The 23,007-nt window shown below is 54.5% G+C and overlaps 1 protein-coding gene across 1 annotated transcript in view; it reads right to left on the bottom strand.

Annotated features, from left to right (window-relative positions):
• Window positions 1–13,958: 13,958 nt before the first annotated feature.
• Window positions 13,959–23,007, bottom strand: part of TNS1 (tensin 1) — a 133,766-nt gene continuing 124,717 nt past the window's right edge. The window contains exons 27-31 of the mRNA XM_080798523.1: window positions 22,750–22,821; window positions 22,340–22,508; window positions 21,200–21,268; window positions 20,774–20,806; window positions 13,959–18,650 (exon numbers count right to left, since the gene is read on the bottom strand). Coding sequence (XP_080654649.1) covers window positions 18,506–18,650; window positions 20,774–20,806; window positions 21,200–21,268; window positions 22,340–22,508; window positions 22,750–22,821 — 488 coding nt within the window. The 3' untranslated portion in view covers window positions 13,959–18,505. The remainder of the gene's footprint in view (window positions 18,651–20,773; window positions 20,807–21,199; window positions 21,269–22,339; window positions 22,509–22,749; window positions 22,822–23,007) is intronic.

Here is a 23,007-nt window from a genome sequence, read left to right as displayed (position 1 = left end):
ATGAACTGCCAACCTAGTCACCGTCCAGTGCTGCGCTGGGAGCCAGAAGTAAACTTCCACTGTGTTCAAGACGTATTTGTCTCCTCATCTAGTTGTAAACCAACTCATAAAGTCAGTAAAAGCACACGTGAAAAAAAATAAATGTGCAAGGGGAAAAATTGGTGAGGGGAATGGACCCAAATATCTTCAACTTACAAAATGAGGGAGTCAAGATGTATTTTTATAATTTATGTAACCAGAAATAAAGACGCATCTTCTAGAAAGTTCCAAAAGAGACAAAAGATGGACTACAGGTAATGATATTGGTAAGAGGTGGAAGGCAAAGGGAGGGGATCATATGAGTTAGCTGTCAGTGTATCCTTGTGGAAAATGACTGCATAATCTCTGAAACAATCATCAAGCAACAGGAGCATATTATAGAAGAGGGAACCACAAACAAAACTTCATTTTTTTATTATGTTCAATTAGCGACTGTATAGTACATCATTAGTTTTTGGTATAGTGTTCAATGATTCATTAGTTGCGTATAACACCCTGTGCTCATCACAACATGTACCTCCTTAGTACCCATCACCCTGTTACCCCTGTTACCCCTGCCCCCTCCCCTCTGAAACCCTCAGTTTGTTTCCCAGGGTCCATAGTCTCTCATGATTCGTCTCCCTCTCTGATTTCTCCCCCTTCAGATTTCCCTCCCTTCCCCTATGGTCTATTCCTTATGTTCCACATATAAGTGAAACCATATGATAGTTGAGAGAAAGCTCTGCTTGCCTTACTTCACTTAACATAATCCCCTCCAGTTCTATCCATGTTGATGTAAATGGTGGGTATTCATCCTTTCTGATGGCTGAGTAATATTCCATTGTATATACGGACCACATCTTCTTTATTCATTCCTCTGTTGAAGGGCATCATAAACGTGAAGTTCCCTCTGGATAATGGGCCTGAGATAAGGAAGGGTGGGGCAGGGCTCACGGGTCAGCTTCACAGGTGTGTGAACTCTGCCATTGAGCTCGTTCTCATGTTCTGCTATCAAGGTCATGAATTCTTGATGGTTTGCCTTTGAACTTGAGTTTCGTAACTCAAGCCCAGAAGCCTATGGAGAATGCCCATGAGCAGAGAAGATGCAGCAATAAGCTTATCCATGAGTCTTTACTGCCCAGACACACACGGCCATTGGCAACACCCAGTGAGCCCAGAATCCAGTGGCTGTGTTCTGCGCTGGAATTCAGCAGGATTCAAAGTGAGTACAAGACCAGCATGATGTATGTATGACTGGGTAAGCCAGGGCCTGATAGCACTGGGAGGCCACGCCTTCCTTTTGAACCAGAACTTGCTTTGAATCCAGACAAAAGGAAACTTTGCTCTAAGAAACACACACAACCAAGGAACTGATCACATTCTTCCTCATTCATGTTACTTCCCCGTATGAGCCAACCATTCATGTGAAAAATGATGCTACAGAAGGAGAGAGAGGCGAGCCCATCGAAAGCATTCTTCATGTCTGCTACTGTGTTTTCTATTTCGAGCCTTTCCGTTTGATTTTTTCTATAGTTTCCACCTCACTTTTGAAATCACCATCTGTTCATCCAGGCAACAAGCTGGATGAATCTCAAAAACGTATTGCTTAAGTGAAAGTAGCCAAACTCAAAAGGCCACTTACTTTAAGATTCCATTTACATAGCCTTCTCGAAGAGGCAAAACTCTAACGACAGGAAACAGATCCGTGGTTGCCAGGTCCTGGGGGTGACAGAAGGGATTGACCATGAAGAGAAGCAAGGACCTTCGGAGGCCGGTGTAGTGGTGTTGGAAATACTATGTATTTTTATACATATTTATATTTATATTTATACACGAAAATGTGGAGGTTGATGAAAATTCATAGATCTGTCAATCTACAATAGTGAATTCTGTTATATACAAATTATATATCAATAAACCTTATTTTAAAAAAAACACACAATGAATTTCCTGTCTTCGCACTCACTCCAGGAGAGCTAATTTCCAAGAAGGTGTCCATATGAAGTGTTGGTGGGGATGGAAAGCAATGGGGCAGTCTCTAGCTCTATTGGTAGGAGTATAGATTCCTATGAGAACTTTGGAAAATTCTTTGACAATATCCACTGAAGTTGAATATATGCATACCCCATGACCCTGCCCTTCTATTACTAGGTTTATGCCCAAAAGAGATTCATAAGAATGAACCCCAGATAATTAACCCAAAGATACAAATGTAGTGATCCCAAGGGGCACCTGCACCCCAATGGCTGAAGAAACGATGTCCACCATAGCCAAACTATGGAAAGACCCCAGATGTCCATCAACAGATGAGTAGATAAAGAAGACGTGGTTCGTGTATACAATGGAATACTACTCAGCCATCAAAAGGAATGAACTCTTGCCATTTGCAACAACGTGGATGGAACTAGAAGGTATTGTGCTTAGCTAAATAAGTCAATCAGAGAAAGACAAATACTGTATGATTTCACTCATATGTAGAATTTAAGAAACAAAACAGAGGATCACAGGGGAAGAAAGGGAAAAAAGAAAGATGAAATCAGAGAGGGAGACAGACCATAAGAGACTCTTAGCTATAGGGAACAAACTGAGGGTTATGGAGGGGAGGGGTGTAGGGGGATGGGCATTAAGGAGGGCACGTGATGTAATGAGCACTGGGTGTTATATAAGACTGATGAATCACTGACCTCTACCTCTGAAACTAATAATACATTATATGTTAATTAATATAATTTAAATTTTAAAAATAATTTCTTAAAAAAAAAAAAAAGAATGAACCCCGAGTACAAAAATGCTTACAGAGAGAGCTTTACTTGTAGTAGCCAAAAATGGAAACACCACCATGTGATTGATAATTAATTGTGCTCAACAATTATATACATGTGTGTTTTGCACACTTTTTTAATGCATTTTGTGGGGTTTTATACTTTATAAAAACATACTCCATAGCAAGGTGGACAAGGCCTTCCATGCTCAGCCCCACCCACCTCCACAGCCTAATCTCACCATTTTCAGGCAGCGCCTGCCCCAGACATACTCATGCACCATGTGCTCATGCCCCATACAAATACACCACGGCCTCTCTGCCTCCATGCATTCGCACACTCTGTTCCCACTGCCTGGATATTCTTCCATGTGTCTGATTTTGACACTCTTCATCTGCATGGAAATCACCAACTTATATTCCAAACCCAAGCCAGATATTACCTCCTCCCAGGAGCCTTCTTTGAACTCCCACTTCATACAACCTCTCCCCACGAGGCTGAACTGGACACCTGTCCTGTAATTTCTCCTAACACCCTATGCTTTAGGTCTGCGTTTATCAAGCCCCACACTATGGACATTTGGGTTGAATAATTTGTGTTCTGAGGGTCTGTCCTGAGTATTTTAGGATTTTTTTTTTTTTTTTAGCATCCCTGGCCTCTGCCCAGTAGACACCAGGAGGATTCCACCGTCCATTGTGACAAATATCACCTGGACAGGCAAGACCACCACTGGTTGAGAAACACTGCTCTAGAGATTCAGAGAAGCAGTCAATAACGTCCTCTTTCCACACCTGAATTCAGAAACAACTGACTGACCCGAAGTAGGGAAGAGGAAGGTCAAAACGTTAGTGACAGAGCTGATGAGACAAGGTGACTTTAGAGCAGGGGCCACACTAACTGGCCTCTGTGTCATTCATAAAGTGAGACCCTCCCATACCAGGGATGAGTGGCTCGGGACAACGCCAGGGCTCCCGCCAAGGACAGGCCCCCAACCACGTGGCAGAGGAGACTGGAATGCAACCGTTCTAGGAGCATGCTGCCTCTAAGGGGGCAGAGAGAGTGCGGGGAGCTCCATCTCTCCTCCCAAACTCCCCAACCCAAGAGGGGTGAGGAGAGAGGCCAAGGTATTACGCAGAAACCCCTCCGGAGGAGAAGAGGTCATGCCCCTAATATTGTGTCCCTCCACCCTGGACATGGCTGCATGCTGGTCAGCTGGCCTCTCCCTGGGTCCCGCAGGGATGGTGGAGGGCGTGGTCCAGGTCCTGCTCATCTCTGGGTCCCCGGTGCCCCGCACAGGGCCCTGCTCGCACGGAGAGCTCAGTACAGTCCTCCCCACCGCTGCCGCTGTGAGGTGCCTGGAGCCCGACGTTCCTCCGGAGAAAACCACTCACAACAATGAAACCGGAAAGCTGCCACCGTCTCACATGCACCCTGCTCCTGGATATCTCCCACAAAGGGAGCCCCAGGCCCAGGAGGAACTCAAAATGTGTTTCAACTGTGATGACCTGTGGGCTGGTTGCCGGCTGCCCTTCCTCGGATCATCCAGCCTTGTCGTTGTAGCACCAGGGCATGGCCATAAGGGGGCGACATCCCCCTTCCTAAGCCTCTGCAGCCTCGTTTCCTAAAACCAACACTTTCCCCAGGACCCTGGGAGGGTGGAATGAGGCGGCTTGCCCGTTTCCCTCTTCTAAGGGAGGAAGAGGATTCTGGGCCAGGTCATTGGCCTCGTGGCCACAGCTGGATGTCCAGTGGACACAGACTCTAACCACGATGTCCTTGGCCGGAGCTGCCTCTCTGCGGCTTTTCTTTCCCTTCTCCCCTACATTCCCAGAGGTTCTCTCCCATTAAGCCCTGGAGCATCCCAGCCCCACCAGAGGCAGGGGAGGTGACCCCTCTAGTGTGGTTTCGGGGATCTCCCAGCTCTGGCCTCATGTCGACCCTCAGTCTTCTCACCACCACCACCACCACCACCACCCTTGTCCACGGTGTCACTGCTGTCCTTTCTGCCACCCATGCTCAGGCCCTGGAGTCTCCCCAGAAGCATCCCACAGACAACATCTGCCTTCTCAGTCTCCTAAGGACCGTCCTAGGCCTCTCAGTCCCTGAATCTTTGGACCATCCAGGCTCCATAGGCCAAGTGACCAATGGAAAGTCCCTTCCCCTCTCTGAGCTCAGCTGTCCTGCTCACAAAGGGCACAGTGAGATAAGCAGTAACCAGATCTCATGAGCCCCCAGTCCTCCTCTCCCTAAGTCCAGTCCCTGGCTGGTCTCACAAGGACTTCCACCTTCTTGGGACCCTGCCCTCAGGAGGCTCCTGCCTCCACTCCACCTGTACTTTCCTAGCTGAGTCTTTGGGAGCAGACAGATGTGAGTTCGAATCATTCGATGGGCTCTTATGAATCGTTACTTCTCTGAGCCTTGCTTTGTTCATCTGTGAAATGGGGGTGATAATGAGCACCTTGTTGAGTTCATGGAACATGAGATCCTATGTCTCTCACACATCGCAGGCGGTCAGTAGATGTGACCACCCTCCCAGAATTCCAAGCTGGACACCCTACATGAAGGACTTCCTTTGTCATGACTGCCCTGTGTTACAGACAAGGAAACTGAGGCACAGAGAGGTCAAATGCCTGGCCTGGAATCAGGGGCTAGGAAGCAGCCGAGCACACTGGAGGGACTGCCCCACCCGCAGTTCGCTGCCATGTTCCACACGCAGACCGATGGAAACGTCTCATCTTTGTTTTTCAGCTGGGTTATCAGAACTTCAGTCCTGTTTCTACAGAGGCGCCCACTGTCACTCCTTTCGGAGGGGAGAGGGCCTGCTCACTTATTTATTTTCATTTTTTGTCACATTCGGCTTCTCTTTCATAAAGACCTGGGGACATCTGGTGAGCTTAATGGCCTGGGAGTCTTCGAGAGGAACGTGGAAGTTCACGCTCACTCTCATGGGCGTCACTGACCTTGAAGAGGAGGGAGGTAAATGACCCTCTGAACGGGAAGCTGCTGGAGGGCCGGACCCTGCAGAAATGAGCTCCATGGGGACAGAGGCACAGCGGCGAGCAGAACAGAATCTACAGAGCATCCGGTCACCCCAAGGGGCAAGTGGGACCAGCTGCGTTGTATGCCTTGAGAGACCCTCGCCTGCCCCCCGAGAGAGGAGGGACAAAAGCAGGCTGGCTGCTGGGGGCAGATGGGGCTTGTGGACCCAGGAGATTAGAAGACGGGTCTGGGTTGTGCAGGGCTGTGAGAAGGCACCCAGACCCATCGACTGGCCCAGAGGCCCAAGTTAGAGACGAGGACACGCAGTTTTGAGAGGGGAATTCTCTTGGTCAGCCCCCGTATACCCAAATCTCTTGGCTACTAGTCCAGTACCCCTCCACGGAGCCATCCCCTGGTCAGGGCCTCAGTGACTCCTGACGCTGCCGGCTGCCTGCAGGGTCTCTGGCCCTGCCCCCAAGCAGGTCATGGAGGGGCTCTGGACCAGCTCCAGTCAGCCAGAAAGGAGGATCCATGATGGAAACAGAGGCCTCCAGGTCTCTGTCCCTTCCACTCCCCCAGAGATTTTAATAAACAGCCTGCCTCGAAGTGCCCAACGACTGGCTTCCAGCTCTAAGTAAACGGGTCTCTCAGGACCTTGGAAGTTGGCTCTGCCCGGGGTGCACGGACACCTCTTCCAGGAGTGCCTGCAGTTCCCCCTGCGGGCCACTGGAGGGAGCCTTAGGCCTGGGACGGCACTGGGAAGCTGTGGTGTGGCCCTAAGGCTGGAGGAGAAAAACTCAGATATCAGAATAGCAGCCCCGTCTGGACTTCCAAAGCCCTCCCTCAGCACACCCCCAAACCATGCCTAGTTCCCTCCTGTTCCCTGAGGTCCCTGGTCCATCCCATCCTAAAGGACCATAGCCAGGAGCTGCAGCTTGTCTACGAGTGGCCATAGGGAAGGTGGCCTAGGGTACAGAGATGGAGCAATGAGATGCAAAGTGAGGGGACAGGACCCAGGGAAGAAAACAGGAGAAAAAGCAGCTGGGAAGGGGTAGGGAAGGCGAGAAAGGCAAGAGGGGAGGGAGGGCCCCTCGGGAGGAAACCTTGAGCTGAACGTCTACCTTGGGCCTCCTCCATGGGGCTGGCCCTGCAGGGCCCAGACACCCCTCTCTGCGTCTGGCTGGAGCTCGGCCCGCCCTCCTCAACACCAATCCAAGGCTTGGGTTATCAGCACCCCGGGGAGCAGGACATCCGGGAGGAAGGGCTGGGAGAGGGCTGTAATGTCACACCAGGCGCACACAAAGGCGGCTGGCTGTCACCTGATTTTCACCTCCCTTATCTCCCCAACTTGGGGTAGAGTCTGGTAGTCCTAGTGATCTGAAGGAGCTTCATTCAGAGAAGGCCTCTCCCTCCCCAGCTCTCACCTGCTGATACCACAGCAGGTGGTATCAGACAGCTCCTTCAGCAGAGCTAACCCCAGGGGGCTTCCGATTTCCAGGACAAGTCACTCCCTTTCCCGGTCCGGGCCCTGAACGCAGGCTGAGCACCTGAAAGCAGAGAGCAACGCTAGGGAAGAGAAGTGAAATCGCGGTGGGCAGAGGTCAGGGTTCTTGAAAGAGCTGTCCACACTGGCTGTCTCTCTCCACCTCCTGTTCGCTCACGGAGTCACCGATTCTAGAAATACCATGAGCCGTTTGGAGCCAGACACTGTGCTAAGTCACTTCCTCAACCCCGAGCCCCCACGCTCTGCCGTCTGTCCCCAGAGGAGGAAGCCAGGATGACCTCCTTGTGGTCACTTCAGTGACCTTCTCCCAGGGCTTTTGATGCAATCCAGGGTGGGGGTTGGGGGTCAGCTGGATTGTCTGTCGATTGTCCATTTCTTCCACAAAACTCTCACCCCTTGCCTATGGAGACACGAGCTCTTCCTCCCCTTCTAGAGCTCCGGTCTTCTTCACAGGGCCATTTTCCTCTACCTCCTCCCTACACCCTCACGTGCCCTGGTCCCATTCACAACCCTCCCCATCCTTACGATGCCTTTAGATCAGGATGAGTCTCTACCCACAGACACACAACCATTCTTCCGTGATTCAGCTCATCTTCTTGGTCACCCAGCCCTCTGGACAGAAATAGTGAGGAATTTCAGCAGCCGGGGGGACCTGAGCCTTAGAGAGCATTGCAGTGTCCTCTGGGAGGCATGGCCCTGGGTAGGCCGCTCTCTGCAGTTTCTGGACCACACCCAAAACACAGGGACCTCTGTTGTCCTGCTGCCCCGGTCCTTGTCCTCTGTAATGAGACCCAGGACCATCCTTCCCCTGTGTCCTGTCACCTCTCAGAGGGTAAAGTTGAGATGCTCCTACAGCCATCCGCCACCCCAGAGCCCACCTGGAGTTGGATCCTGGCCCCTGGGTCACCCTGCAGCATCATGGGGAGGAAGCGGTCAAGGTACCCCAACGCACAGACATGGCTGCTGGGGGGCACGCCCAGAGGCCAGGTCCTTCCCGTGAAAGAGGATGACCGCTGAGCTGCGTGATTACGCCACGTGATATCACTAACTCCAGGATCCTGACCCCTCACTCCTAAGTGCCCAGTGACCATTTCCACCGGAAGTCCCATGGCGGCTTCCCTCAACACATGCACCTCCAGAGTCTTCAACTTCTGCTCAAACCCATGCCTCCCAACTCAGCGTGCTGTCGCCAGGCCCAGTCCTTCTCAACAGGTCTTCCGTCGCCTCTGTGTTGGGTCAGGGATGAAGCTCTTCCATGTCCACCTGCTGAGCATGGTCTGAGTGAGGCCGCAGAAGGAAGCATGGCACGGGCACTCCCCTCCTGCCCCGGGAGCCACAGAGGGGCTCTCCCTCCCACAGGTGCAGGTGCGTGAGTCAGAAACCAACAGTGACTCCCAACACCCACTCTCCTCTTCTTGCTTTAATAAGAAGTCCCCAGACGTATGGCCAGGCTCTTGTCTGCACAGCATAAAAATTATATTTCCCAGCAGCTAGTTGAGGCCATGTGGTAGTTTGAGCCCTTGCCCTCTGAGCAGAAACAAATATACACAATGGAAGCAGTGTATCGTGTCCTTAAAGAGACAGGCATGATCTTTCCTTCCCGTCTCTGCTTTCCACCACCTGGAATGCAGTTGCAATGGCTGGAGGGCATCAGCCTTTCTGGCCACATATTGAGGATGGCCGAGCAACAAAACTGAGTTCCTAAGCAACTTCATAAGCAGAGCTCTGATAGGAGCTAAAGCCTTTACTTGAGAGAGAAAGAAACTAGGTACCTATCACATTTATCTCTAGCACTTTCCAACTATGAGATCTCGGGCAAACTACTGAATCTTCCAAGCTTTAGTTTCCCTAGCTGTATTACCTATTTCCTGGGGTCGTTTTATAAATAAATGAGGTAACATCAGACACATCGTCTAACGTATAGCTGGGCTGAGCTGCAAGAGAGGTTGAAACAGAGACCCCAGGCATCTTGGCCAAATACTAATCTGTCCCCACCATTTCCTTGATTCGGACTTTTCAAAAAGTCTTAAGGACTTAATAGTCTGAGGGGAGGGGTCAAATAAGCAGATAATAAACACAGCTCACATTTATTGAGCACTTACTATTTGCCAAGTGCTGCCCAAAATGTTCATACAGGCAGAGACTCTCAATTACTACAACAACCCGAGTCAGAGATGACCATTACCATCCTACACTGATAGCAAAGTCGAACAACGTGCTCAGGGTCATACAGCTAATAAGAATGGAGCAGCATTTGAACCCAGAGCCCACAGTCTGTGCGTTTAACCACTTTTCTCTCTGGCCCGCAGTTGAATGTGAAATTAACACTATAATACACACTGCCCAGGGGAGGCACCCGAGGTTCAAGCATGCTATGCCCCTCCTGCCCCTGGACCTTAGCATGTGCTGTTCCCTCCGCCTGAAATACCCTTTCTCTCTTCTCTGCCCAATCAACTCCTGTTCCGTCTGTGGACCCTAACATTTGGATAGAGTCACATCCTCGAGGACGCCTTCTCTGCTCTCCCCAGACCATCAGAATCTGCTTACAAACTCTTGCCACACCATGCACCTGTCCTCCGGGGCACTTATCACACTGTAATTACATATTAGATGCTTCTTTATGTTGTCCCCATTCCCTCTCCCAGCTGTCATGAGACCCAGAATGCTGCAAGAGAAACAAACACACCAGTAGTGCTCAGGGCCCAGTACAATGCCTGCACCTAGTAGGTACTCAGGCCTAGTACAATGCCTGCACCTAGTAGGTACTCAGGCCTAGTACAATGCCTGCACCTAGTAGGTACTCAGGGCATAGTACAATGCCTGCACCTAGCAGGTACTCGGGGCCTAGTACAATGCCTGCACCTGTTAGGTACTCAGGGCCTAGTACAATGCCTGCACCTAGTAGGTACTCAGTACATCTCAGGCGAATTCATGGGCTAATCGATTTATCCCAAGGGAGCCCCAAGGTCTCCACCAGCTCTAGGGGGTGTCTTTTCCCTGTCTCTCCCTGGTGGTCTCCTGCCCTCCTCCAGGACCCCTGGCCCACACAGGCTCTGTTCCTGAAGTCCCCAACCAGCCTGAGTCCCATGAGGAAGGGGTGGTGGTTTGGCAGCTCAGGTCCGCTCATGCAGGATAAGAGCCGGGGTAGGGGGCAAAGAGCCTGTGACCTTATGTACCACCCCCCACCTCCGGTTTCCCAGGACCAACCCAGAAGTCAGAGAATGGGAAGGGGCTGAGAAGAGGGGTCCGGAACCTAGACATCCTGTCTTGATGGCCAGAGATGATTTTTAACCCCCCAGAAAAGCTGGAGCCACAGAGGCGGCAGTACCACCCCCGCCCCGAGCCTGTGGTCGGGAGTCAGGAGCCAGCTAGATCAATATCATTAGGGAGGCGTTCAGCCATGAGTCTGTTCTGCTGCCAAGTCCCCCCAGAGGCCTGAGAGATGATGGGGAGGAGGCAAGAGGCACAAGAGGAGGAGCGGGGTGCATATTCCTTAAGGCCCCAGAGCCCAGCAGTCGACGGGGGTCTACCTGCACACCCCGCCTCTGGGGTCAGCATTCTCCTGTTTTACAGATGAGGAAACTAGGGCCCAGAAAGGACAAAGCTCTCCTGAGGCCCTGGCAAACCAGAGCCGAATCAGCTGTGCCTGGTTCAGAGGCCAGCTCTCCCAAGGCAGGTCAGAGCGGACGAGGCTCATCTCTGGTCCAAGGGCCTGGCTGCATGGGCACTCCCAGCTCAGGCTGGAAGAGGGGCCTTTCCTAGGTTGTGCCTGCAGCCACACCTGGGATGGACGCAGTCATCACTCCTGCATCTGCAAGGTCAGGGCCTCACTGGTCCCAGGGCACGCTTTGCAGTAGCTCCCCTCCACTCTGTGCTCTCTGCGGCACTCCCCTAGGAGGTGTGAAGCCCAGAGAGTGTGGGCTCCCTTGTCTGCAAGAGGCCACAGGACATGGCATAGCCAGCCTCTTGGCCTCCCCACGCCTCTGTGTCTCCCAGCTGAGCTGTCCCAGTCCTTAGGCTCCTCGTGGCTGCAGCCCACTGGCCCTTTTCCACCAACTCCTGCTTGCCCACATCCTGCGGCCACTGTGCACCAGGCCCCTGGCCTGACCTGCAGAACCCAGGGCTGCTGTCTCTCTTCTCTGACTGTGCCGCTCCGCGGATTAGCACAGCCAGAGGTCAGCTCGCTGCGGGAGCAGCCCTGACCCATCGCCGGCTTGTAACCCTGGGACTGAGTCTCCACGCCAGACTGTTGGCAGCAAGAAGGTGGCAAAAGAGATGCCTATGTGGGGACTCAGTACAGCCCAGTGGGCTAGGTCTCGTGTGTGTGTGTGTGTGTGTGTCTGTCTGTCTGTCTGCACGCACACAGGTGCATTTATAGTACTCCTGCTGTCCATTGTTTAGAACCAGCTGTCACCTTCCCATACTTTGGCTTGCTTAGAAACTGCTGAGACTAATCATTAGTCATCTTCGCCAGGGAATGAGGAAAATCCAGGTCTTTAAAAGAGGAAGGCAGAATTTAACCCCCAGGAGGAAAAATTTCAGAGCCGCTGGAGCTGGATTTCCCAGACCCTACGCTTCTGCTCACATCTAGAAGGCCTGGGCATGGCCCCAGGGGACAAAGACAGATTCTCCTTCCTCAAAGAGCTCTGGCTCAGGAGGGTTGGGGCTAGGAACCCCTCTAGATGCAGGAGGAGGGACATCGGGCTCAGGCCCTAGAGGGGACAAGGGAGGCACACGGGGAAGGAGGCCATGGGGACGCCCGAGCCCATCCAGAGGGGATTTCTTCCTCCCCTGCTCCTTCTCCAGACTGTTCACCAGTGCGCATGCTTGTGTGTGTGGACACATGCACTTGCTGTGGAGGATTCCATTTGCACAACGGTCTTCCACACTGGTTCCAGCCACAGGGTCCCCGGCGGAGAGGCAGAAGATTCCAGTGCCCCCTCAGGACCTTAGACTCACTCAGAACCTCAAGGGGTGACCTGCCCAGGCTTCAGTACTTGTCAGCCAAGTTCGAGACCAAGTGAGAGACAACTCGTCTTTGGCCCCCAACCCCATCCCTCTGCCCCGCCTGCCCTCCTGCTGCTGCTCCTGCCTCTTCCAAGGACAGCCTCTCCAAGCACTGCCCACACTCCAAACGCCTGCCCACAACCAGCGGACTCCAGCGCCAGACCCCGCCCCCGCCTAGCTTGCGCCTGGCCCAGGCTGCAGACACTCCGGGGTCCCACCAGCCGGTAGGGCCTAGGACTCCTGGTGTCCAGTGGAGGCCCAGACAAGGGCCGTCACAGTCCTCATCGTTCAGGCGGGGCGGAGGCGAGCCCTGAAGGGCATGTGAGTCCCGCCGGGCCGCTCAGGCTTCAGCATGCGCGCAGGTCACCTGGGGGTCTCCTGAGGGTCTGGTCTGCAGGCCTCTGCCTTTCCGATAAGCTCTGGGCAATGCCGATGCTGATAGCGCAGGGGCCGCACTCACATAAGAAATGGAGGGTCTTCCATGTAGTAAGGTGTGTCAGGACTCAAGTCCCTGCCTCAGAGCCCTCCAGCAGCAGCCCACTCACTCCCTCCTCCTCCTCCTCTTCTGGGCACACTGGGAGCACAGATGCCCCTCCCCGCCACCTCCCTGTTGGGACCCCTCAAAGCCAGGCCTCAGAGCCCAGCCACAGGTCCCAGCCTGCCATCTCCTCGGTCTCTCTCATCCATTGGCCCAGGCCCAGCTCGAGGTAGCCACATCCATCCACACCTGGGGGCACTGGAGGGTGATCTCCTGCTCACACACCTGGAGTCCTGGTCCACTCCGTGGGAAACTGGCCAGGCCCCCCATCTGGCCAATGCCCCCCATTGGGTCTTCTGCCTGCCTCTCACTCATCAGAGTCTGTCCTTCCCTCGTAAACAAAACCCTAAGGGCCAAGGAAGGGGTGTGAGCTAGGAAACGCATGGGCTTTCAGGGTTCACAACCTGCTTGGCTGATTACCAGCCTTATGATTTCGAGCCATCTCTCCACGTCTTTGAAGCTCTGTTTCTTTCAAAGACAGCCCTCCTCCTCCCAGGCACGCGTCTGTGACAAAACACACAGACACACTCAGCACGGCCTCCAGAACTTAGCGGGATTGTTCAATGCCAGCTGTTACCAGTGGTGACAAGTTCCAGTTCTGCCTGTTAGAAGCTAGGTGACTTCTCACAGACTCGGTTTCCTTCTTTGTCACCTCAATGTAACGACACCTGCTTTCGCCATGGTCCAGAAGGCTCCAGAGGCTATCCCGCGAACCAGCTCTGCATAGACTGGTTGGTTCTGAGCTGGTCCTACGACCCAAGCAGGGCCCATCAGAGTTAAAGAGCACTTGCCCTAGCATTTAACATTTGCTCAAAATACTGGGGAAAAGAGCTCCCTGCGGTGGCTGCCGCGCTGGTAAGATACGAACTGGGAGGGCCTTGTGGCCCGACGCTGGGGCACAACCTGCCTGAACGTGAACCCAGCCCAGAGCTGCGGGATGCAGACCAATTCAGGCTCCGCCGTTGGAGCTGTCGGGTCCCGCTGGGCCTCGAGAGCCGGGAAAGCCTCTGGGAGAATGATGGGGGAGTTGTGTGTGAGAGGCACCCCTGAAGCCCACTGCACATCCGGAGCCTGGGGGGGAGCGGCCCTTTGTGCTCACCGCAGACCCCTGAGCAGACCCCTTCCCAAAGAACACAGCTAGAGAAAGACACAGATTTTTCTTTCGCTTTATCATGAATAAAGCCATACAATGGGCGCAAGGAGACAAAGCAGCTGTACAGAAAGAGGCGGGCAAGGGCTTCGATACATTCATATCCAGGGAAGTAGCAGGTCGGGGTTTACACAGGTGGCAGAGGCTATAGGCACGATGATACAAAATAGAAAGGATATTTCCATCTATATAAATACACAGCCAGGGGGTGGGGAGAAGGGTGGGTTCATCCGTCTCTCCTGCAGGGGGCCGGGGAGGCCTGGAGGCGGAGGCAATGAATCTCTTACATTTGTTCTGGATGGCATGACAGAGGGAGGAGAGAAAATGGGGGAACACGGCGTGTGAACACCGATGTGCTCACTCTCACACACAAACCAAACACGGCCACCCGGGAGAGTCTCAACCTGTTTAACACTGATCAGAAACCAAACTTGGGATATCCGTCGGCAAAGACCCCACTGCCAGGAAGAGGCCAGGTGTGGGACGTACATGGAAGTCCTCCAACAGTCTGGACATCCGAGGACAGAGAAGTCAGGAAGGAGCCCATCTGCCAGAGCCCCACCCAGGGGAGCGAGTCGTCCCCAACAACAATACTGCGGTTCCTCCCATCGGGGGCCCTCCTGATCCCTTTCACGGCTGGGTGACATTGAACTGGATGTCCTATTGCCCACCCACTCCCTTTGACGCTAACCCCACGTTTCCTAAAGAGATCAGCAAAATATGCACCGTATACCCCTCACACACACGCGCACACGCCTACATCCAGCCTTACACTGGCCAGGAGCTCCAGTCTCCAGATCCTGGGGCCTGGACCTGGATGAGGCATGGCTCTTGGACTCTGCCTCCAACTTCTCCAAGGACCCTGAGCATGGGGAGATGTAGGGGCCGGAGGGAGCCCCCAGACAGGGCATGGACCTACTTGACCTTCCCAGGGCCTGAAGTTGAGAAGCTCCAAAGAAGCGGGGTAGACCCGGGAGGGAGGGTTGGTGGACAAATGTCGAAGGCATAGGTGTTCTGCTTCTAGACGCCTCAACACACCTTGTGTGGCAGGAGGAGCCTGCCCAACCCGGACTGGGGCACACTGGAGTATCCTCCCTCCCCCACCTCGAGCTCCCTTTATAAGGATCACACTTGTCCAGCGGGCAGTGGCTTCTTCTGGCCACCAGGCCCCACAGTCCCTATCCTGCCAGTCTTTGATACACAGAGGGATTCCTCAAAACCCAAGGGAGAAGGGGTCCACGAGTTTTCAGAGCTGTTAGGAGAGACTCCGATGAAGAGGGGGATCAGAAGGCCCATCCCAACCTCGGACACAGCGTACGTGGCTCTCAAGCATCTGGCTGGGTAAGGAAGCCAGGACACCAAGACTGCTGGGCAGGGGCATTCCAGGAACCCCTGGAGGTGGACCCGACAGCTCCCTTCCTTCCTCTCTCCCCTCTGGGGTCACCTCTCCATTGTTCCCGTGCTCTGCCCTCTCCTCCTGGTCTACCGGCATGGAACACCCCTGCACCTCGCTGGCCCTCTCTCCCCGAATCAGACAGATGTCACTTCCCTGCCCTCTTCCCTCCAGACACCACGCAGGCCAGCCTCAGGGAGGCCCTGGGCCGGCCTCAGATGCCTGGCTGGAGCACGGGGGCCATGAGCCTGCCTGGCGTCTGCACCCCGCCCTGTAACCTGACCCTGCCTCTCCCCTTCCTCCTTGCCAACCTCCCCCGGACCCTGGCCCTGCCAGCCTGTTTTCAAGACCAGACAGCACTCTCCTGGCTGACAGACAGATTCAACAGTAACAGCAAAAAGGGGTGCGGGGGAGGGAGGAGAGAAAAGGTTAGACATTTACACAATAATAACAATAATGATTAAAAGTGCTTTCTCTTAAAGGAAATCTTTGGCAAGAATATACTGCGGTGCTGTGTGTGTGTGTGTGTGTGTGTGTGTCCGCGCGCACGCAGGGGTGCACAGACCTAACCTGTGAGACATGAGAGGGCCACAGTGTCCTCCCAACCAGTGTCTGACCCAAAGGTGGGGCCACTTGGAGACTGGGGTACCCTTCCCTAGCATTCTTCTGGAAACCCACTCCTTCCAGAGGGATGCGAGGGAGTGAGGAGTGAGCTGCTCAGCTTCCCAGGATGCCCTGGTCCTTCCCAGGGTCACACTGGGCTCAGGCCTGAGTGGGGCAGGCTGGCCATGCCTGGGAGGCGGGGGCTGCCGGTGGGCGGTAGGAAAGCGTGGGTGAAGGCCCAGGGCTGGCTGCTGAAGGGTCTGCAGCCGCCAGGCCCCGAGTGAGGAGAGGCCATCCAGACCAGGAGGGGCAAGTGCCCGGGGCCACGTCCAGTGGGAGATGTAAGATATTTACAGAGGAAGTGGGGAGGAAATATCTCCCCTCTGGGGAGAGAGTTGGGGTGGGTGGGAAGGAGGAGGGGAGGATTTCTGGGTATCTGGCTTGAATGCCTCAGAAGGAAGAGCACTTTGGAGGAGCCTCGGTCACCAAGCACAAGGCTGCAACCTTTAGGAAGCGGGGGCCTGCTCCCCACCGTCAGACACTCTCCTTTCCAACTCCCTGAAAACAGAATGTCCACACAGATACAGCTTCTTGGAGGAGAAAAAATGCAAAAGACACACACTTCCCCCATCCACCACACACACCCTTGTCCCAGCAGCCCCACAGGGAGGAGGACAGCCCCCCGCCCTCTCTGGGAGCTGACTGCTGTGCCCCGGGGCTTGCCAGAAAATAAGGGGGCCAAGGGAATGGAGCAGGTGCCACCACTGAGCCCCTGCTTCCTCCAAGAATAAAGGGCCCCTACATTTCCGACTTCACTTAGACATAAAAAAGGGATGGGAATTGGTTTATGCCCGGGGAGGCAGTAAAGCAATATGGGAAAACAATAAATACTTCTCGTCAATTTACCTATTCTTTTTTTTTAACCTTTTCTTATATTTTATTAGCTTACAGATTCTGTCAGTATGTCTCACATATATATTATATATATATTTATATATCAGTACAACGCCTCTCTCTAGGGGACTCAAGAATGGAGTCCTGGTGAATTTTCCATTCCAGCTTAGAGTCCTTGGGTGGTGGTCTGAGGGGTCCCCAACTGCCCAGATGGCCTCTTGGCCCTCTGACCTCAAGGCATCCCTTGGCCCCTCTGTTCTGTGGGGAGCTTGGCTCTGCCAGGGAAACCAAGGCAGGAGGGGGACAGCAAGGCTTTGGCGTGGCGGGCGGGCCACGGGGGATGCACAGACAGCAGCAACAAGAAATCTGCTAAGGACATCCCGGGCAGTCCGGTAGAAATCAGACCCCAAAACACTCACAGAGGGAGCCACGAGCCCTTCGGGGACCTCTCCTGGGACTTGCTGGGCAGGGCTTCTGAAAGCAGGTTCCCCAGGACAAGCTCCAACACGGGGACCCTGAAGGACAGGGCAGGGCAGGAAGGCTCAATCCCCCACACCCAGAAGGGCAACAAGCAGATAAGCAAGTGAGGAAAGGCTGGTCTGGGGCACAAAACCCAAGAACGGGCTGAGGGCTCGGGGCAGTGGGAGCGACCTGCCCAGGCTGCTGTGGGACCACACACGTCCAATCTGTCCAGTCCGCTGAGCTCCGAGGCCGAGGCCGCCCCTCCTGGTGGCTCTCTTCCCCAAAACTACACGTGTGTCTGCACCTCCCTCTGAAACCAATACTCTGGCCTCCCCTGCCCCGCTGGGGTCTTTGTTGAGAAGGGGCTGACAATGCCCAGGGCCGCGAGAGCGCAGGTGCAGAGACCCACGGTCTGTGACCCAGAATCCTGGGGAAGGGGGCTTATGTCCCCTCGGGCTGCCCTGTCACCCCCTGCTGTCACCTTCTCTGGACAGGAGGCACATGTGTGTGCAAACATGCGGGGCACAGACAAGGCTAGGTGATACAACCCTGGCTAAGAGGCACGTGGAAGTCAGTGTGTGAGGACAAGGGTGTGGTCTCATGACACACCCTCTACACACACCAGCACAGACCTCAGGGCAGAGGCACAGTCCGGATACCCCCGGGGTACCCCAGGGCTCAGAAACTTTCAAAGGCAAAAGTTCAGCCACTTGATGTCCCATGCTGGCTCTATTTGGTTCACCCATCTACCCCAGAGGCGGCCAGAAAAGGATGCTCTCAATCTGATTTCTCCTTGCCAAGCAGTAGGGTTAGGAAGACAGAGCTTTTCCATCCACTCCCAAATGACAGATCCCCAAGGAGCTGGTCGGTCTCCTCCGAGGAGCCTCATCCTCTCAGAGGGACGGGGGGAGTCAGGTGGACCTGGTGGGCAGTGGAGGCTTTGGGGGCTCCACAGTATCCATCTACCCAGGGGAATCCGAGTTATTCTCCTCCATCTCTCTCTCTCTCTCTCTCTCTCAATCTCTCCCCCTTCCCCTCTGCAATTCACTTCCCCCTCCCCACGTTGCACTTTCTTCTCTCCTTCTCCAAAATTGGCCCAAAGTCCTCCTTCTGGATTCAAGGGTGGTCAGGATTCATGGGTCCCCTCCCCACATGCCCCATCCCCACTGCCCTGGCCCCGGGCGAGGGGTGGCATTCATCTCTTCTGGCCGGCATTCAGCATGACCTTGGAGACGAAGTTGACGATGGCGGAGGCGGGCTGGTTGGGGTCAAGCTCAGCGAAGAGGTGGCAGGCGTTGTCGGTGGTGCTGCCCTGCTTCCGGGCCACGAAGCCGAAGAGCCTGTGGGGGTTGGCGGGGGCAGGAGAGGGGGTGACAGGTGTGAGGGGAGGGTTGGGGGTGGGGGACACCCGAGACCTGGGAGAGCTGCCCGTGTGAGCAGGCCTATCCTCAGCTTGAAGCCCCTCCTGGGTCTTCCCACCTCCCCCTGCACATGCAGATGGGAGAGAATCCTCTCGTCCAGCCCCAGAAAACCAGGTCCCAGGGATGAGAGTGTCCCTGGTTTCAGGGTAGGCGGTCATGCCCCTTTGAGGAGCAATGGGGGAGGAGGAGCTGGAAGCAAATGAGGAGACTGGCCAGCAAGAGGTGGGGAGCAGACCAAAAATAAAACGGGGACATTCCTAGGCAGGCTTCTCGCGGCACTTCCCAGCCCCACCCGGCCCGCCCGTTCTTGCACACAACACAGAAGCACGTGAAGAAAACACGGACGGCCGTCAGAGTGCTTGGCCTCCTCAGACACCAGGAGAGGATCAGGGAGACAAAAGGACAAGGGGTTGCCACCCCCCTCACATACACACACACACACACACACACACACACACACTTCTCCTTGGCTCAAGAGAATGGGAGGGGATGGGGGACCCCACACCTGTTCCTCCCCACCCCCACTCCCTGCACCAGAGTGACCTGGCATTCTCTCCGCAAAACAGAGTTAAAAATATGAGCAGAGAACAGAATGTGAGCCCAGGTCCCCTCCCAGTCGGCACATTGCTAATTAGAGCGAGATGGGGAAATCGGGACAGCTGGAGATTCCGATGGAAACCCCTCTCCCCAGGACTGGACCACAACAGCTAAAATTAGCAAAGTTGGGTCCTGCTTGCCACCACCCGCACACATAAACACACACACACACGCACACGCACACGCACACGGACGTAGGACTTCCTACAGCTTTGCTCTCCCCACATTTGTTTCAGGACCCTGGAGAAGCTAGGGCCCGAAGTCCGGGATAATGACCTACCCAAGTGCAGGGGATGCCTGGGTCCATGGCCCAAGCCCCAGCACCTCCCTTCCAGGCCGCTCAGGCTCCTTGGTGCCCAGGAGGGCAGTAAGGGCAGAGGGAGGGAGTGGCTCCGAGCCACCGCAGGACCTCGAGCCAAGCCTGGCCGCCTGGTTCTGCCAGGGTGGGGAGCCAGCCAACCACACCAGCCTAAACATGGCCCGCCTGCCCTCCCTGCTGTTTATTTCAGCTCCCCCAGCCAGTTCAATGACTGCCAGGTCCTTTCTCTGCTGGGGGGAATGGATCCAGGCAGGAAACCTCAGCTCCAGGGCAGGGAGGAGCACTTGCAGGAACCTGAGAACACGCCTCCTAAAATCTGGGGCCTCAGGCGCCTCGAATACCTACCCTCCCCTCCCTCCCCCCCAGGCTCTCCTGGGCCTCTGCCCTGCAGAGCAAGGCCGCGTCAGCAGAAAGCTCAGCACAAAACCAGCTCCAGAATGAGGAGAACAACTTCCAGGCTTGGGAGCAGCCCACTTCTGTCCCCCACCCATCATCTCCCCATCACGGGGACCACTGGTGACCACGGATGAATTCCTTCAGACACAGAGCTCAGGCCTGCTTGCTTGGGTCAGGGACTCGGAGACCCTAACAGCCCTGGGAACTCAGAGAAACCTAAAGCAGGTGTGAGGCATGGGTCCTCCTTTCAGCTGGGTCGCCCATTCTTTATGACCTCGGGCATGGCGAGGTCCCCTCCATCCCACACCGCCCCTCTGAATGCTCCCAAGGGCGTTCATGGAGCTTTCCAGTGCTGAGCAAGATTCCCTCCACACTACAGGATTCACAGAGGCTCACTTAAAGAGTGAGAATGGGAATCAAGGAAGCCAGGATTTGGGCAGAAAGACCATTCAAACAACCCCCTGCCCCGTGGCCACAGCCTCCAATATACTTCCAACTCTCTGTCCACTTCCCCAGCTCCCTGACAGTCTGGTCCTGGGAGAGGCAAGGTGACAAGACTGGCTTCAGCCTCAAGAAAGGAGAAGGCAAAAGTCCTCGCTGCTTGGCCAAGCTTTTCTCTCGAGTGACTGACCCCAGCACGAAGGCCTTTGTTACCCTTTGCCTACCCCTGGCCCCAGATCCTAGGCCTCCCCCAGGAGCAGCCCGCTGGGGCAGGGGAGAAGACACTTACTTAGCGGGGACACCTCCCTCTGTTTTCATCCACCTGTGGAGAGAAACACACCATCGCATAAAACACTACACCTTTTCACCCCCCAGAATCCGGCCCCTCAAATGAGGGGAAGGCACTGAGGGTGGAGAGAACACTGCAGCCTGTCTCCCAAGGAGCTCTCTGGTGTGAAGAGGAGAAGCACATTCAAGGTCAAGGATATGGCAGAGGGCATGGAAGAATGCATCTGAGTCCCTGGGAGGGTCTCCAAATGTGTGGCAGAAAAAACTCAGATAGCTACTCAACACAATTACAGTCTCACAGACACAGGCAGACCTTCAAGTTGAACCAAGAATATTCACCCACAGCCACACGTGCACACACTTGCACACACGGAGACTCCAGTGTTCTAAAAGTGTGCAGAAGGGAAGGTATCTGCAAAAGACTTACTTTCTCTCCTGAGGATCCAGGTCACAGAAGGTGACAGTGTTGAGTGGGTAGTGTCGTCTGAAGAAGAGCCTGAGGTACAAACACCAGGTAAACAGAGAATGAGCGTGGAAGTGACCACTCTCTTCCAACCTCCCCTGTGGGTCAGGCCACCATGTGTGGCTGTCACAGACTGACCCAGCCTCCACCTTATACGCAAGATGGCCTGGGCCACTCGTAGAAGCAATGTCCAGGGACAAACAGACGTGTCACTGAAACATGTCCCAAATGCTAGTAAGTGGGAAAAGAAGGAAGAAATTGGTATTGAAGAAGGAGAAAATGAGCAGACCCAGGAGGAGGAAGGAAAGAAGTAGGAGGGAGAGTCTGAGAGGAAAGGCTCTGCTCTAGAAAGCAGGCACTTTTGTCAGTTGTATTTATGGCTGTGTGCTCAATCCAGGCACAACTGTAGTAGGAAAGATGGAAGGAAGGAAGGATGGATGGATGGATGGATGGATGGATGGATGGAAGGATGGATGGATGGAAGGATGGATGGATGGAAGGATGGGTGGGTGGATGGAAGGATGGATGGATGGATGGAAGAAGGATGGGTGGGTGGATGGAAAGATGGAAGGATGGGTGGGTGGATGGATGGGTGGATGGATGGATGGATGGATGGAAGGATGGATGGATGGATGGATGGATGGATGGATGGATGGAAGGATGGACGGATGGAAGGATGGAAGGATGGATGGATAGATGAAAGGGTGGGTGGGTGGATGGATGGATGGACGGAAGGAAGGATGGGTGCATGGATGGATAGAGATAGAAATGGATGATGGGATAAATGGGTGGGAGAGGATAAATGGAGGATGAATGGATGCAGGAATGAGCGAATCAACTGGTGAGTGGATGAGTAACCGGACGGATGGGTGGGTGGGTTGTGGATGGGTGGGTGGGTTGTGGATGGATGGGTGGGTGGGTAGAAGAGTGGATAGGTGGCTGGATGAGAGGGCAGGTGGATGGATGGATGCATGGATGGGTAGGTGGATGGGTGGGTGGGTGAACAGGTGAGTACAAGGAGCAAATGGTAAGCGGGTGGGTAAGTAGATGGATAGATGGTCACCGGGAGAGAGCCCGACATGGAAGCAAGTAGAAGAGGCTTACTTTCTCTGGTTGTCAGTCAGTGTGATTCCCTGGGCAGAAACTTTGAAGTGAACGATGGTGGCAGCTGGTGTGGGGTCAGCAGCCAGTGTCTCAGAAGTGGCTTTGGAGATGGCCTGTGGCCCAGTGAGTGACTCCATGTCCACGGAGTTGACGAAGAGCACGTTGCAGGCTGGAATAAGCCCACCCAGAGAGGAGTCAGTGGGGCCGCAATGGGGTGGGGAGGGGATGACACACCACATCAGCTCTCTGGGGAGAAGGAGTGGATGAATTCTAGGCCAGCCCCCCGGCCAGGCATCTGCACGGGGACATGTGGACTGCCTGGCGATATTCGGGTCTGCAGGGAGGGACAGCGCGGGCCAGAGGAGAGGGGAGGGGCCTGCGCAGGGACCCAGGATGGGGTGGCCACTCACCTGCCCCTTGCTTCAGCAGATCAGTGGTGGAGTTGGCAGGGCCCGAGCTAGCTTTCGACTCATCTGTGGGGTCTGAAACAAAAATTTAATTCAGCCAGTAATTAAAACTCGAGAGCTGGAAAGCAGCACACGTCTGGTTGAGCCTCAGGCAAGCTCTGCAAATACTTTGTGCAATGGATACCGCTTTTCATAACAGGCCCTGGCAGTTGGCACGTGTGTGTCCAGTTGGAACATTCCAACAGTGACGGCAAGTGTGCC

This window comes from Martes martes (assembly GCF_963455335.1).
Source record: "Martes martes genome assembly, chromosome: 3".
NCBI classification, from domain to species: Eukaryota; Metazoa; Chordata; class Mammalia; order Carnivora; family Mustelidae; genus Martes; species Martes martes.
Note: the sequence above shows the minus strand (reverse complement) of the source record. Positions and strands in the feature narration are given on the sequence as shown.